Below are 16,733 nucleotides of genomic sequence, written 5' to 3'. Positions count from 1 at the left end.
CTGAAAGTGCGTGAGCATCCGTAGTGACTGTTAATGGCCTCCCAGACGGCAGAAAGATACAAATTAAAGAACGGACAGATCACATTACCCTAGGAAAACTGATAGTTGGAAACGAGAAGACGTCGTTTCTGCAAGATTTGCCGGGCTCGTGTGATCCATGGGTGGAACAAGGCAAACCTCTTGCCCTCCTAGAGTCGAACTTGTCATAATTTCATGTCCAATCAATGTCATCATACTAATACGTTTGAATGATGAAACAGTCCAACGTAATGCTGACTCTTGATGAGGAACATTAACAACAATAAAAAGCAGCGAGCATCAGTAGCACGGTGTTTGGACAGGCATACACGTTATTCGCGACTTTCGACGGATGACGGATGAGGACTTGCGTGGCTTACAGAATCAATGTATGAGATACAGTACTACTCACGATACGGCACCTTTCTGATGGCACTCCAGATACTTCGCCCAGCGACATCCAAGGAGCCCAAACAGCCTACGAAGTCGCCCCGTCGTTCTTCCTCTCAAGCATGTCCCACACTTCAGGCGAAACCTCGATCGCCTTCATCTTCTTTGGAACATTCTGTCCGGCCAATTTCCTCCTCCCGATCACGATTTGATCTCCCTTCTTATTGCCCAGGATGTCGTTCAGAGTTGTGCGAGACGCAAGCTGCAGATGTTCCGTACCATCAACGAGAAACAGCACAAGGGACACCCTCTCGGCTTCATCGGATGCCACAAGAACTACATTCATCTTGTCCAGTGTTATTCCCGGAAAGTCAGCCTTCGTGCCTGACGGCATGGCTACTTTGCCGAGTTGCCGAAAGCTTGCCTTGTGTCCTGCATAGCGACTGCCTTGCACGAGAAAGGCTCTCATGGATTCCGGATATTCCTTGTTCAACCCAGGTGCTGCAACCAGAAGCTGCCCTCTGTACACTTCGGTCACGATCTGCCCGTCGAGTGGTTTGTTTTTCGAGCCCGTCTTCTGGTCCGGATCGGATACAAGCTGGATGAAACTACTTCCAACTTGTGCCGGATCCTTGGGCGGGTGCAGGGGCATGTCGAGGAGCTTTTTCGTATTGGTGCTCCAGAACAGACCCGGCTTCTTAGCGGGTGTGGTGGATCGACGACCTTCGGAGTCCGGCGGCGTTGCCATGCGTCTGTTCCGTGCTCTGTGCGTGGTCGAACGGGTAGGAGGCTTGTGCTGCTCTTCGTCACTCTCTTCCTCGTCCTCACTGCTTTCCTCTTGGCTCTCTCGATTACTCTTTGGGGACGTCCTCCTCCTCGGGCTGCCCTCCGACCTCGTCTTCTCGCTGCTTCGAAGGACGTACTTGTCAGTGCTTTGAAGCTCCTTCAAGTAGAGCGTGTCGTTGAGCCACGATAGACTGACGATAAGAGCACCGTTGTCACGCGCATACAAGATGTCTTTCTGAAGGGTATCGAATTGGCGTTGCGATGCACAGAGGTGGGTGGTCTTCCTTGTAACGCTCGTCTGATAACGCCCCCCCAAGGCGCGGATCTCCTTTTTCAACTGCTCCACGTTTTGGTCTTTAAGAGTGTCAATCACACAGATGTACATGTTTTCAAGGATTCGGCCCTTTTCTTTCTTCTTATGCCGCCCATTTTTTCTCAGATCGTCCTCGGATTGGTCGCCGGAGCCGTCGCCAGAGTTGTCGCCAGAGGCGTCGCCAGAGTCGTCGCTAGAGTCGTTGCCGGACTCACTGATGGCATCGTCGCCGGTCTGACTGTCGGAGATGTCCTCTTTGCTCTCGGCCTGCTGCTCGAGAAGGTACGGTGTGGTGTTGACCTTCGACCCGGACTTTGAGCACTTCTCGAGCCATTTCACATCGACGATTTTACAGTCGTCCTGTTTTTTGGCCTTCTTAACAAGGTCGGAGGGCTTATTGTACGACTCCCGGGTGGCTATGAGGTGCGTAATTTGTTTGGAGAAGGATTTCTTGTAGGTGCCTCCAAGCGTCTTGATATCCTTCTCGATCTGCTGGTGTGTTCGATTGAACTTGCCACAGACGGTGATAACGCAACCGGAGAGCGGCTTAGATGAATCGCCGTCCGTCTCACCTTTCTGCTTAGGGGCCATATTGATTGTCTGTAGTGAATGGAACCAGAGGGGGCAAGTTGTGTCTGACAATTTTATGATGAGAGTCAACCTGGATGGAGCTGCGTGGGTTTATAGGTCGATTGCGTTGCCTCGCAGCGAGCCCAGAAAAAGAAAACGAATTGTGGAAAGCAACAGGCTAGTGCAAGTCAAAAGTCGCAACCGACATCTAGGGGATCTATTTTCAGTTCCGCCGAACGAATGTCAGAGGCGGCGATGAAAGAGAGCAAACGGAACCGGATCAAGATCGAATGGAAGACGTGGGACGTTGAATCTATTGCGACAAAAAGCAAGGTTTCCATCTGGGCTGGAGGGCTTCACCAGAGCAACCCATCCACACCGCAAGACACCCTGCTGGACACACATACTGTACTGTACAATACACGCAGACATCGCGAAAGTAGTGTCCGGTCATATGTTGAGCACAAGGCGCGTGGCGACGCGTGGAGACGCGTGCGGCAAGGCTCGTGGCTGCGATTCAGCATTGAAAAAATCTATTCTAGGCAGCTTCATGTAGCCGTTTTCTCGCACTGCCCTCTACGCCGCGTTTCTCTTGCCGGCCCACACCCTCTTGCCAGCACCCCTTCCGCCGGCCTGACCCGCAACGACGGCATCAATCGGTCGATGCGACCTCGGCTGATACTCGGACTCAACAAACTCGATGAACGTGCGGCCGCCCATGGCCGCAATGACACCAGCACGCATGCGCATGGTAAAATCTGGGTCTCCGCAATCTGAACCATATCAACAGGATTAGTCTCTGAAGCACCCAGCAGGCACGACGGCAGGGCAGAACGGTCACGTACTGATGACAATCATTTCGCCTCGCGTCCGTGTACTCTTCTCTCGAATTCTGTTCGTCATCATCTCCATGACGTCTGCCCCGCCCGGCGCGGCAGAGGTGCACTTCCAGTAATCAGAAGGCTGGAATGGTCGGGGCCTGGAGGTGCGGGGGCCAGGATACAGACACCAGACCACAAGTAATCTCTGGAACGAGGCGGCGTCAGTACGACAATTGAATGTAGCACCGCATGTTCACGTCATAGCAGCCACCCACGGGAAGAAGGACAGGGAGACTTACGTTGTTTGGGTCTAGACGCTGCAATGCAGAAAAGAAGCCGGCTGTCCATCTTTCCTGCTTCTCGTTCTCCAGCATCCACAACAGGTCGACTCGTTGCGTTTTGTCTTGGAAGAGCACACGCGACAGAGATGTTCGCTCCTTGCGAACCGTGTCCAGTCGACGTTGGAAGTTTTGTTGGTGCTCCCCCGCCGCGCTCGCCGCGCTCAACATGAGCTCGGTCTCTTCCTGCTGCAGGCGCTGGATGTCTTTCTTGACTTCGCTATCGCTCTTCCGTCGCTCGGCGAGCTGCAGCGCATATGGCAGCACTCCGGAAATGCCCGCGCCTTTGGCCACCAGCATGACGTCCTCGTACTGGCGATAGTCCGACTTCTGTCCGTAGGGACCGTCCAGCTTCAGCGCAGCGCCTTCCACCAGTCTCTCGAGCTGGCTCGCGAGTGTGCCATCGCGCGCCATGAGGAACGACATGGTGCGGACCCCATCCGGCGAGGCCAGATCGCCGGGCTTAAACCACAAGGGCTTCATCGCGTGGCCGTGAACGCCCGGCACGAGCGAGCGTGGGAAAGAGGCCGGAAAGTAGATGTTGAAATGATCGTCGGCCGAGGCCCGGATGGGCGCGTTCGCGTGCACGGTCACGAGGGCGACGTCGTCATCGAGTTCCAGTCGGAGCACGCGGACCGTGACCTGTCGATACCACCAGACGGCACGAACGCAAGCCGCAGCAATCCAGCAAGAACATCCCACCGCAATGAGCGCACGGCTTACGAGCGCGGGCAGAAGATAAGCATGCCACACCAGACCGGCCAATGCCGAGATTGCCAGGACGAGGTGGGTGACGAAGAAATAGCGGCCAAGACGCCGACGTGTTACACTCACAGACAACGGCAGAATGAGCATCAGCGTGCTGAGTCCCTGGCAAGATCTTAGTCTCTACTCTGTACAGCGCCGTTGGGCGAGTGATAAGTGCCGCTTACGATGTATCCCGACGCGACAACGGCACCAGGCCTCGGCCGCAGAGCGAGGACCACGAAAGCGTGAAGCAACGCTTGAGCGATGGCGACCCTGCCGATCCAGTGATGGACGAGGTTAACGGTACCGAGAGGTACGTTGCACAGGGAGGTGAGGACGTTCGTTCGAATGACGATGGAGAGGGGAACCAGATTGACAAACGCAGCCACGCCTGCTTGTCTCTCCACCTCTCTCAGCGTGGGCAGGGCACTGAAGGGGTACAGCAGAAGGGCGATGTTTACGCCAGCGTACAAGAGGACGGCCAGAGCCTCCCATCGGGTGGCACCCGTCCAGTGCTGCCGGCGGACGAGCAATGGATAGGCCAGATGCTGGGCGTAAAGCACGTGTACGTAGGAAAAGGCCTGCCGCAGAGGGCGGGCTACGAGGCGTGCAACTATGAGGGTATAGAAAGAAAGCATGTAGTAGTGCAAAGCCTCCATTGTCGCAGTCGGCAGTGTTGTAGGGGCGAGGAGCGGAAGTGGCAAAGGGCACAATGGCAGATGGGCAGATAGAGGACCGCCTGAATGATGCCTGGTCGCCGCCCGGGCATGATCCAGGTTTAAGGGGCTACATCAGATCCTATGGGGCGCTTGATGCATGCTGGGTGTGCTGCTGGGTGGGAGAGATGCCAAAGTTGACAACGCAATTGAAGCGACGCCAGGGCCCGTGACAGCACGGATCAAACCCACACTTGGTGTCAAGATGAGATTCAAGACGGCGCACCCAGGCGCCCTCTGTGACATGGCGCGTACGCCGTTCCGATGGATAAGCGCCGATCGCAAGCGCCGGCCGTTACCTACAATGTCGAAAATGGCATCAAGATTGGAGGCTACCAGCGCCTGCTCAAAATAAACAGGCGGCAACGACGGGCGATGGCCTGGACGTCTGCCTGACCAGTCCCGTGCGCCGGTCCCCCATGCGAAACGCCGTGTTGCCGCGCCCGTAGCCCCACTCGCCTGTTTCGGCGGACCTGCTTCGGCGGCTGGATGTGAGATTGCAAAAGACGGAGGCCGGACCTGAACACCAACCGGACCGTGCGACGGCATTGCTTTCTAGACGCCGGGCCTATACAGTCGCCCCAAGTCGAGGAGGCTCCACGAAAATAGAACCACACAGCGCAAGCCCCCGGAACACCCGCAATGCTGCTGACGGGATTACCGCCGGCGACATAAATTCAACGACCCTCCATCGTTCCCTTCGTCCCTGTGTCACAAGGCAAAAAGCCAAAGGCGAAAGTCCAAAGAAATCAAAACGCAGAAGCGGCTCGCAGCAATCAGGGTTCTTTCAAGCCAGGTTCTGTTATTGATTGTCCACCACTAAGCGTCACCCTGGTAGGTTGTCTCCGCACGAGGCCAGTTCTTCCACCATGACGCGCGGGAAGAGCAACAAAGACTTTCGCAAAGGGTTCGAAAACCGAAAGACCGGCATCTTCAAGAAGTCGGACACGTTCTACCGCTACTACAAAGCCAGAGTGGCGGTGCTGGTCATCGGCCACGATGGCCACCTCGAGGCCTACGAGTCTCAGCATGGTCTGATCCGAAGCTTGACGGCGTCTCCTATCCCACAAGAGACCATCTTGGGGCCCGACAACTTTGAGACGGTCGCAGCCAGGCACGCCATAACGCCAGCACCTAGCAGCCCGCCTGCGGCGGCCGCTTCGGCCGACTTGACAGGTTCGACTGACGCGGGCGACGCAGCCAACGCGGCTGACTTGGTCGTCAATGCAGTCGGATCTCCCCCGTCGTCCTACTTTACCTGTCTCTCGGGCAGCTCGAGCGACGGCGCGGAGTCCTATTCGAGCCTGGACGGAGAGCTGTCGGTGTCGCCTCAGGCGCCACTGGCCACCATGTCGGCAAGCAGCTCGTCGTCCAGTGGCCCCTTGTCGAGTGGTAGCAGCGGGAAGGACACAGATGAGACTGCTCCCATGTTCAACGAATATGACTTCGTCAACATGGGAGACACAGTGTTCCCATCTATGTTTCTGGAAGGCGACATGGTAGGCACGACACGTCGGCAGCAGACTGAGATCTTCCCTGCCATGGGCATGTCTTACGCTAAAGCCGCCGATACGGCACCACACGGGACCGAGTCATCACGTCGGAAACAAGCCCTGCTTTCGTTGGCGAACCGCTGTTTCCAGGTGTAAACCTCTCTTGGGCAGGCATGGCATTGGTTGTGTGTGTAGGTTTCTTTAGGAGGTCACTTGGCCATGGAAGGAGTTCTTGGAGTTACTGAGTTCTATAGCTCATGGATGCGGACCGTGTACACTATTCTTCCCAATACCGTCTGCTCTGTCAATACTCCACCGCTCTTCCGTAGTTGTATTACACCCCAAGATGATGACACCGTGTGTTGGCTGACCACAAGTGATGACGATCCCGGCTCGATGACGGCCGCGCCTCAGTGCAAGAACAGGATGCTGGCCGCGCGACTGCTGTTTGTCAAGGTCTAATGTTTGCTTTCGACATTGTGGCACTTTGTACGGCGTCTGAGTCCGATTCAGGGCTGTAGGTGGCCTGACGTAAAGACGTGCGTAACTTGAATTTCATTGGCAGGAACAGACGCATGCCCGGGATTTGAGAATGGACCTTTCTAGAATGAATCTTCGAAGCCCAAATTCCCTATGTAAGATCAGACAGACAGTGTACCCACACCTGCATCACAGCAGACGAGTACAAGAGATAAGACATGGCTCACTTCAGACGCAATTGGCTCACGTTCGGACGCGATTGACACAACCACACCGCGTGCAGCACCATATAACAGATCATCACCATGATGAAGAACTTTAGCGTTGCTATCAACTGCCCCTTGCCAGCTGAGATATCGATCAAGGATGTCAAACGGGGCATCCAGAGGCTCAGCGGGACGTTCCATGAACGGGTCCTCTCAACCACCGACGTGTTATGCACTTCTGAGGATCGCGACCGAGATTCACCACAGACTCGCCTCCAGGTGGCACGGCAAGGCGGTGTCACTGTCTCTTTCGACTGGCTTCAAGATTCATTCGCAGCTGGCCGCTTTGTGGACCCCCTTGAATATCCCATCTCTCAAGAACCATGGACCCTTCGCGGGGAGGATGAGGAAAACAGTGAGACAGAAATTGAGGAAGAGAGCGAGGAAGAGAGCGAGGAAGAGAGCGAGGAAGAGAGCGAGGAAGAGAGCGAGGAAGAGAGCGAGGAAGAGAGCGAGGAAGAGAGCGAGGAAGAGAGCGAGGAAGAGAGCGAGGCGCAACGCGTGGAATGCTGTGGCAATATCACCATCCTACTCCGAATTCTCTACTTCCGTGTGATGAAGGCGGTCGAAAAAGAAACGGAGGGCGAGAGTGACGCAGAGCGCATGGAATGCATTGACCATATCAATGCTATATTTCGTTGCTTAGAAGCTACCTTGTCGACAGCGGTTGGGGAAAACATGGAAGGCGAGAGTGAAGCAGATGACGAAGAGAGTGACGAGAGTGAGGAGAGTGAGGAAGACCGTGAGGAAAGTGAGGAAGACCGTGAGGAAAGCGAGGAAGACCGTGAGGAAAGCGAGGAAGAAACCACCCTGGCTCGATTCGACCCCGGGAGGCCTTTGTATAACTGTGGCATTGTCGTAGCCGACGAATCCCCTTATATGACCAAGGCGCAGCTTGAGAAAGAAGTCGTTCATCTTGGAGGGGTATCATTATTTAGTCTCTCGAAGGATACTACTCACTTTGTGGCCTCGCGAGCGACATACAACAAGCTTCCGCAAGCTGTCCTCTCGTACTTCCACAAAGTCTCCTTCGTCAATCATGGTTGGCTAGACGCCTGCTCGCAACAGGGCTCTCTAGTACATGTTGGTCCGTACATACACGACAGGCTGGACGAAGAAGAGAGCGAAGAAAGTGAAGAAGTGGACCGGGAGGAGGACGAAGACAAAAGCGAAGAGAGTGAAGAAGAGGACCGAGAGGAGGACGAGGACGAGAGCGAAGAGGAAGACAACACGAGTTATTTTCCTAGAGAATGGCGTAGCTGATAGCTTACTCCTCGATTAGTTCATCAGTTGAAGGATACCTTCGATTGTTGCTTGTATCCGTGCGAATGTCGACGTGAAAGTGCTCCAGCATGAAGCGACCCCAGCATACTGACCTCATGTGTGATATCCGGGCCGGAGCCAAGACCGGCATGGCTGGTGATGAAGTAAAGATGCTTTGGCTTCCATCCATGAAGAAACGGTGAGCCTGGGGCGTAGAGCGCCACGCAATTCGTCAGAAATTGTCGTTTCCCTTGATCACCTTGATGAGCAAGGACTGCGTGAAAGCAGGCCAGCAGTGACAACTGCAGGACGCGGGAAAGCTTGGCAGGTCAGGCAGCATGACGAAATCACGGAGGTTGGTTGGCGAGGGTATGAAGTAGAAAAACAAGTTCTATTCGGAAGCTGGTGTGTGCTGGGAGCAGCCGCCTTTGTAGAGAGATGTTCGTGATCTGCTCTTAAGCTGACCTGACGTGCCAGCACTCTTGGTTGCATGCGAATCCGCTCGCCCCTGTTTCGAGGACTAGACCTTCAGTAAGATCACACACAGCAGTGGCTGGCACCAACAGAGACGCATGATGCTCGCTCAAGTTGACCATAGGCCTCTATCATCCTGACATTTCTTTTTCTCTTATCTGTTCCCTTGTTTTCGGCTGTGATATCCCCGTACTCAGCCATCCTCAGCTCGCCCCGTCTCTACGTCCTGTCTTCCCGGCTTTGCCTCCGTTTTGCCCTCTCCGCGTCTACTTCGCGAGTCGATATATTCATCACCAGGACAGTGGCAGGACATCAAGGTCCTCTTCTACCCTTCTTCCCTGCCTCAGGCATTCCACAAGCCACTGGTGGTTGACGAGATGGAAGGCCTTGTCCTCGTCGCTTTTCGCCCGATGGAGGACATTTTTCACGTAAATGCCTTGATGACGAATCTCCTCCTCGGTCGCGCAAAGGTGTGTCAGGGTGTGGATAGGCTCGCTAGCCTGATCGCAGATCCCGCCCAGATTGACGATATGCTCTTCGACAAGCTTGAAACCAGGAACGCCACGAGATCGCGGATAGCTGGATGTGAAAGCGATCACGCACCCCCGCAACGGAGCGGCGTGTGCACACAATGCAGCAAGGTCGTAGTCGCAACTATTCACGAACCTGCCCTCGGCGTAAGAATCTGTAGCCAGCCCAGAGTGACAAGAACGATGTTCCTCGATCTTGCCATTCTGACATCGTGGCTCGAGGAATAGTACTGGCTCGGCTCGATGCAAACGTGCGTCGTTGTCGAGCCGACATGCTTTTGATAGGTCCCGCCGAGCGACTGAATCCAAAGCTTCGTGAGTTCCATACTCACCTGTTGCGGAAGTGGACAGGCAATCACGACCTTGACCAGACCTGTGAAGCATTCGTCTGTCGCCTCGTGGACGAGAAGCGGAAGTGGGGCACTCATGACGTGTGAACGGCCCTGCTCTGCGCTACGAATGTCTGTGTGTGCTTCTGACCGGCAGCCGACTGCAAGACACGTACCGTCCGCGCCTCACCACATACCTTAAGGAGCGCGAAAAAAATGCCTGACAGTACAAGCCTAACTTTGGCAAGCAAATTGCGAACAACGCTGTCCAACGCGCGTCCGATCCGAACCTGAATCAGACAGCACATGGTCTGTGCGCTCACTGTCGTTGCCCGTCGGCCAATGCCTGCTTTTGTCCGCTCGGCGGACCGGGTCTAATCGCTCAAGTCGCCTTTGGCTTTTCACCATTCGTTTCGGCGCGCGCAAGCCACTAAATCCATCTAAGAAAATCACGACTGGCTTCCTGCTCGTCATTTAGCGGCCATGGTCGAAATACACTTCTGCGTGGTGGGTTTGCGGCGAGTAGAAGGGCAAAGAGAGTGTCTGTTTCTGTACATGTACAGCGTATGTCTATAAGGTGAGGGCTGGTCGCGAATGCGCGTCAAGGATCGCCCGACTGCCAGCCTGCCAGCTGAAGACTGCCCGACTGTATTCAAAGACTGCACGGCCGCCAGGCCATGGCCTACTAATATTCCCGCATCAATTTGACATGTTTGCGGCACTGAACATCGCCGTGAGCTGCCCACTGCCTAATGAGATCTCTCTGCAAGAGGTCAAGACCTGGATTTACAGGCTCGGCGGGAGCTACCATGAGCAGGTTTACGAAACGACGCAAGTCTTATGTTCTACGGACCACCGAATTCGATATCTGCACCAGGATGCCTTCCGAGCCACGCAGCTGCGGGCGGCTGTCGTTTCTTTCGAATGGCTCCAAGGATCATATGACCAAGGCAAGTTTCTGCCCGTGTCACATTATCTTTTGAATACGCGGCGGAATCCAAAATATGCCCCGCTCACAGGCTGTGTCATCGCCTTCACGAGCAGCTTTCCTTTGCCCAAAGGGAGTGAGAGCTACGACGGCGTGCGCAACGCCATTATCAGACTAGGTGGCACTCACAGGACGGGCGTACGGCCAGATGTCTTGACGCATTTCTGCGTCACCGAAAAGGAACTCAATCGGCACGACTCGCTCGTCCAGCACGTCCTCATGCATGATCCACGACCCGACCGGGAGCCGCTCTGGATAGTCAGCCATCAGTGGTTGACCGAATGCCTGGAACGTCACGAACGGGTTGGAGAGAGCGATTTCACGTTTCCGAGCTGCAGTCATGGTGGGGGCATCCATGGCACCGGCGGCGAGGACAGCGAGGACGATGTGGACAGCGACGAGTCGATATGACTAGGGAAAATAGATAGAGGTGGCTAGGAAAGAGAGATAGACATGACTGGGAAGGAGAGATGCTCGTCATAGCGCAAGAAGCCTCTTTTGGCCCCTTTTCCCAATGCGGTTGCCCCCCGGTGACCATCTTGACTGTTTGTCGTTGTCTTGCCATCGTGTGGCCGTTCCCGTCGGACATATTGGCATGCCATGTGCAGCCGCCAGCAAGCTCTTGTAGTTCCGTGCAGACGCACCTACGTCCGTGTGACCCGTCGTCTCGTGATGCTCCCACTCAACAACCTGACAGACTCATAATTTAACGGCTGACTTTTCCCGACAGCTAGCAGCAGAGCTTGTGCCATTTCAAAGCTGATGGCCAGCCTCTTTCCGCGAATCTCGTCCTGGCCGCAGAAAACGTTTTGATCTGCGCTCCAACACAGCCGGACAGCAAAGCTAGCGGTGCCGCCCGGGTGGACATCTATCCAGCTCAGTGTCCCGTGCGCTGTCTCTATGCTACTTCGGGGTTCAAACTCGATTCTTTCCGGGCTGGCGTCGGACACCCAGACCTGGCTTCTCCGCTGAGGTTTGAACACTAGCTCGATGTTGTTCCAGGTCCAGAGTATGCTTGGCGAGACAGACATCGAGCGGGGTCAAGCCGGCGAAATCTACGCCTTGCTCCCAGCAGGCCCCCTGCGACACCGTATCGTCGCATTCACCGCTGCGCAGGCAAATATCGCAAGCGTCGTTGCACGGGAAAATGTCGCACCCGTCGTTGCACAAGCAAACGCTACTGACAGAGATGCCACGTCGCCACACACCCCGTCTGGTATGAAGTCTGTGAGGCCGAAAGAAGTATCGGGGGGGGGATGAGGCTGTCCCATGGTCCATCATGCAGCTCCTGGACCGCGGACAATGTCGGATCTCCGTCATAACATGCCTCCGAGGCTTGCGTCACGTCTTCCTGGAAGATGTCTGGCGAAAGACAGCGTTGAGAAGGGTCGACGGCGTTACCAGCATCTCCAGTACCGTGCATATAAATCAAGGCTGCCGCGGCAAGTCGCACTGCCTCGGCGGCACATTGTCCAGATGGATTGGCGGCCGTGCCCATGTTCAGGGAGGCAGGATGGAGAGACGGCGATTGAGTAACCATGTGGTGGAAGGACGTGGGAAAGGAGATGGATGGACCTAAGCCACCATAAAGGAAGGGCAGTGGAAGAGAGAAGAGTGATGTTGTGAGGCTCTTGGGCAGGGTATCATTGAGAGGCTCTTGTATTGGATCAATGTTTAGTAAATCAGAGATGACCGACGCGATGAGGACGGTAGACTGGTGGAGCGTGTCCAGATTTATACCATCCGTTTCCCACTTGCCGTGGAGTTCCTCAACACACTCAAGGCATACGCATGAACGTGGAAAACAGGGAAGGTGTAGACGGCATGCAGTCTAGGCCCACCCTACAGGCTATGGCGTATCGCCTACCTGCGTGAGAGATCATCTGGCATCGCGTGAAGCGAGGGTGGGAGTCAAGGAGCACGAGACGCAAGCACGGCATCTCCCAAGGCACCCGTGCGGAGTAGCCAGGCCGCGACCCGAATGATGATTCGAGGGTTGGTGTGATGTGGCCATGTTGTGACGTATCTCGGTAAGGAGCATCGTTCGGAAAGGAGAGGGAGGTGGCAGAGGCTCGGCGGCAGCACCGGTCGAGGCAGAAGTCGCGAGGCCGACTCGGATCATATCGGTCCAGCGCGACAGGCAAGAGGGCATGATCACTGTTGTGGTCTATTTCCTGTGGTCTATTTCCTGTGGTCTATTTCTTGTGGTCTATTGGTCTAGGCGGAGACAGAAGTGGCTTCACAAAGCCGGTGTCACAGAAGCGCGTCACAGTTCCCATGAGTTCCCCCTTTCCCACCCTTTCTACTTGCCACTCTTCCAACCACCCCCCCCCCAGTTACCCCTTTGTGCCTGCATCCTTAGCCAATGAACGCCTCGTCCGTCTCACGGCCCGTGGGCGTACTCGTCCTGAGCGTACTCGTCGACGTACTCTTCCTGGAACTCTGTAATCAACTCCCTGCTGTGCCACTATGTGTTGGCCAGCCATGGCTGCCAGCCAGCCCAGAGACTAAGTGGCGCATGTGTGTATATAAAGAAAGCCTGATTCCTCTTTTCAGTGTTTGGCTGCTGCCAGGATCGCTCACCGAGCTATCATTCCCTCTCAAGCTCTTCTTCACCCGCCCCATCTTCACCCACGAGCACAACGCTAACGTTGTGGTCCATGGCGCGGAAGACGCACATGGCATTCGCTACAACTGAAATGGCACCCACTGACTCCCGCAAGCTCACTTCCGACTGCACGGCCGTTCAACATGGGCCTTTGTGTCGCCTCCCTCCCGAGCTCCTCAACGGTATCATCAGCCGCTGCGACCAAAAGTCCATCTCGGCGCTCCTACGAAGCTGCAAGCAACTGCTGCATGCCTATACTACTTGGTTGTATGCAAACAACGTTCAATATTCGCATGCATCGTCCATCATCTGGGCAGCGCGTTGCCAAGAAGACAATGTCACCATTTCGGTCCTGAACAAGGCCGTCGAGGCTGGCGCGAATTTACGGAAGCAATGTCAGATTTCCCTCAAGCCATTTGAACACCTACGCCTACCACAAATGGTCTACCGGGATTGCTTTCTCTCGGCGCAATCTCAACTGAGGGACATGTATCCTGAATCTGTTGCAGTCTCTTGCCTTGAACTTCTCGTCGAAGAGGGTCGAGATACCGTGGTTCTCCACTTGCTGCAGCATGGTTTTCATCCATACCATCTGCTGACGTCTCGCATCCTGAACCTCGTTTCCAGCACCCATGGCGCTTTGCCGCGTCTGACCGACATCAACCCCCTCCATGTGTCGGCGGCCATGAGCCTACAGAACGTGGCTGCCCTTTTGATTGGCCAGCATGGCGTTCACGTCGATAGCAGGGACAGCTGTGGCTACACGCCATTGTCGTACGCCATACGCTCGCCGTTCGCCGATGACGAGATGATATCCGAGCTGATCCTCTGCGGTGCCGACCTCAAGCAGGAGGTGCCACATGGCGGCATACAAGTGTCCATTCTGGAGTACGCCTGCCATGCCGGCCGGTTCTCCGCTGCTCTTCACATCCTCGCAGCGCTCGACTTGTCTGACGTGCCTGGTGCTTATGACCCAGCTCTTCAGGTCGTCATACCAATACCCTCCTTCAAAAGAAAAGGCCAGACTTCGCATACCAAAAGAATTCTGGTCAACAAGCTCTTGGGACGTGGAGCGAACCCAAACGCTATCGTTCGTTCTTCCGGGGCCCCTCTCTTGACGCATCTGGTTCGGAACCATCCCAAGGCTGTCGACTATCTCCTGGCCCTGCCGGGCATCCTTGTTGATGCATTGGATGAAGGAGGCCTCACCGCCTTGGCCTGGGCTCTGACATATACAGCGCACCCTACGAATGTGTATCTGAAAGTCGCTGCGTCTCTTCTAGCCCACCAAGCGACCTTGACGACAGCTGTGACAAAGTGGATATCGGACAGCACACGTACTATAAGCACCATGCGACACGTGAAACACGCACTCAAGAGAAACCCACGTATCCTAGATATCTACCAACTCATCTATGGCCATTGCATCAGGGTCTCCCCTTGGCAGCGCACCAATGCCCAGCATCAGTTTCTGGCCGAGGCACCCGAATGGATTGTACTTCTGATCTGCAGAAAGAAGAGAAAGGGATTATGGACACGGAGAACGGCGGAAAGCATGGTGAACAAGTATTGTGATCTCGAGATAGTGCCTAGAGGCTCCGCGATGTCTCTCTCGGCTCCGGTGCAATATCTGGGACATTCCAACGACGAGGCGCCTACCCAGCTGCGGATACCATAGACACTCCATCTGTCTTCCGGATTGTCTCTCTAGGTGGGGCCATATCGTGGCGATTGGCCACATGCTTCTCCCCGACACACCGTCGATTGAATTCCTTGCCGCATTGGACGCAGATGAAGCGGGCCGCGGAGGGACGGTATATGAGGCTGGCATCTCTGACAGTCCCCGCACCGCCCCGACTCTGGCCACGAGGGTTATGCTGGTCGATCGAGAGCAGACCAAGAGAAGGAGACCGGCCCGAAGACTGGTCAAGAGACCGATTGGAAGGGGGGAGCCGGCCAGTGTGGCCACCAAAGGTGCCATGCTGTATCCAGGGAAGACCGCCCGAGAGCCGCGCTCGGGCGGGTGCGTGGCGCTGGACAGCCGTCCGAGGGCCTGCGGCAGCCAGACTCGACCTGTTGGCCATCGGCGCGCCAACCGGCACGATGAGGTTATCACTCGAGACGCGTCGTTCGAGCTGATCGATGATGGAGCGAAGCTGGTCTGCTTGCCAGCGGGCTCGAGCAAGGGTTGCGGGTCGACATGGCGTCGATGGATGTACGATTCTGTCGCGCGGAGCATATACATGTGTTTGTGGACGGCGTGGCATACTGGGCACGGCGCCTGGTGAAAGCGTGCGGTCTGAATCAACTTGAGACGGCAAGGTCGGCGTTGGTGTTGTGCATGTGCACAAGGTTGGAGACGCTGCCGCCACTGCCAGTGGCGACACGTCCAGACGTCTTGATCGTAGAAACACATGGTGTTCGCCGCAGTCATACAACGAGAAAGTAGGGCAAGCAAGTGAAAATGCAGGGCGAGCAAGTGAAAACGCAGGACAAGCAAGTGAAAACGCAGGGAGCGAGGACACGCGGTGATGCGAGGACCTGTCCGGAACGGCCATCACGGATGGCATCACGGATGGCCAACAGTGCCAAGCTTAACGGCCGGGTCATGGCAGCGCCGATGGCAGCTTCAAACGCGGCCTTGTCGGCAGCGCCTCAGTGGCACGCGCCCTCTTACCAGGAGCCCGGCGGCTATGCACGACTCCGGGTGGGGCTGCCAGCAGTGCCTCGACCAGGAGCCTCAGCGGCTTTGTATGCGGCTTGGTCGGGGCTGCCAGCAGCGCCTACATGACAGGCGCTCCGCTACCAGGAGCCGAGCCGACTGATATGCGGTTCGGGGCCACCAGCAGCCGCTCTCTCCACGCTCCGGGTTGCCAGCAGCCCCTGTTAAGCGCCCGCCGTCGAGAGGGCGCCCGGCCATCCCGAACCAATGCCTGGCGCTGGCTACTAGTAACAGGAATGGCTCACTACCAGCAGCCGCTGGCTCGAAAGCGAACTCCTTCAAGATCAGAAGACGGGTCACGCGAGTCACAGGTGGGCGGGCGGTGCGTTGGCAAGTACAAGGCCATAATTAATCGTCCGTCTACGGAATCCGACACAACCGCCTCACGTATCCTCACGTATCCCACGGAAAAGCACACATCGCCTTTGGTGTCGTAGGCGCTGCTGGCTCACACGCCTTGCTCGGTCAGCATGCGGTCACACACAGAACGAGATGACGGGCGGACAGACCTCCTGGTCGCGCTTCTTCGCCGCGGCCAGCTCGGTAGCCAAGCGGCGGATCTCCTCTTGGAGACCGTCGATGTAGGCCGTGGATGCCACGCGCAACTCTTCATATTCCTGCTGCCAGTACGTGATGACGCCGCGCAGGTTTTCGCACAGATAGCGGTAGTCCGGCTTATACAGCGGATGCGGCTCGTCCCACCGGCGTAGGGACAGGCGCACGCCCGGGGACAGAGGCGCGCCCGGGGATGGAGGCACGCCCGGGAACGAAAGCACGCCCGTGGACAAATCTCGGACACGTGGGTCGCCCATGGCAGGATGAGATGAAATGCTGCGAGAACGAGAAGGCGAAGATGCCGAAGCGAGCTCTGGACACCGCCC

At 56.1% G+C, this 16,733-nt stretch overlaps 6 protein-coding genes across 6 annotated transcripts; 3 read left to right on the top strand and 3 right to left on the bottom strand.

Annotated features, from left to right (window-relative positions):
- Positions 1-496: 496 nt before the first annotated feature.
- On the bottom strand, positions 497-2,098 carry VDBG_09008 (predicted protein; the record flags this gene model as incomplete). The annotated part of the gene is made up of 1 exon (XM_003000467.1): positions 497-2,098. One exon carries the CDS (start codon positions 2,096-2,098, stop codon positions 497-499), a length of 1,602 nt encoding a protein of 533 aa, XP_003000513.1.
- Positions 2,099-2,653: 555 nt separating this feature from the next.
- VDBG_09007 (predicted protein) lies at positions 2,654-4,642 on the bottom strand (the record flags this gene model as incomplete). Its single annotated transcript, XM_003000466.1, has 5 exons — positions 2,654-2,850; positions 2,923-3,103; positions 3,198-3,878; positions 4,071-4,106; positions 4,169-4,642. 5 exons carry the CDS (start codon positions 4,640-4,642, stop codon positions 2,654-2,656), a joined length of 1,569 nt encoding a protein of 522 aa, XP_003000512.1.
- A 926-nt stretch (positions 4,643-5,568) lies between these two features.
- VDBG_09006 (predicted protein) lies at positions 5,569-6,348 on the top strand (the record flags this gene model as incomplete). Its single annotated transcript, XM_003000465.1, has 1 exon — positions 5,569-6,348. One exon carries the CDS (start codon positions 5,569-5,571, stop codon positions 6,346-6,348), a length of 780 nt encoding a protein of 259 aa, XP_003000511.1.
- A 629-nt stretch (positions 6,349-6,977) lies between these two features.
- On the top strand, positions 6,978-10,933 carry VDBG_09005 (predicted protein; the record flags this gene model as incomplete). Its single annotated transcript, XM_003000464.1, has 6 exons — positions 6,978-8,172; positions 8,396-8,556; positions 8,679-8,732; positions 8,873-9,145; positions 9,367-9,520; positions 10,098-10,933. The coding sequence occupies 6 exons, from the start codon at positions 6,978-6,980 to the stop codon at positions 10,931-10,933; spliced, it is 2,673 nt and encodes an 890-aa protein (XP_003000510.1).
- A 2,288-nt stretch (positions 10,934-13,221) lies between these two features.
- On the top strand, positions 13,222-14,808 carry VDBG_09004 (predicted protein; the record flags this gene model as incomplete). Its single annotated transcript, XM_003000463.1, has 1 exon — positions 13,222-14,808. The coding sequence occupies one exon, from the start codon at positions 13,222-13,224 to the stop codon at positions 14,806-14,808; it is 1,587 nt and encodes a 528-aa protein (XP_003000509.1).
- A 1,520-nt stretch (positions 14,809-16,328) lies between these two features.
- Positions 16,329-16,664, bottom strand: VDBG_09003 (predicted protein; the record flags this gene model as incomplete). Its single annotated transcript, XM_003000462.1, has 1 exon — positions 16,329-16,664. One exon carries the CDS (start codon positions 16,662-16,664, stop codon positions 16,329-16,331), a length of 336 nt encoding a protein of 111 aa, XP_003000508.1.
- Positions 16,665-16,733: the final 69 nt, after the last annotated feature.

This window comes from Verticillium alfalfae, genomic scaffold (assembly GCF_000150825.1).
Source record: "Verticillium alfalfae VaMs.102 supercont1.14 genomic scaffold, whole genome shotgun sequence".
Lineage (NCBI taxonomy): Eukaryota > Fungi > Ascomycota > Sordariomycetes > Glomerellales > Plectosphaerellaceae > Verticillium > Verticillium alfalfae.
The sequence above is the reverse complement of the archived record's forward strand: the minus strand, read 5'-3'. Positions and strand labels throughout refer to the sequence as shown.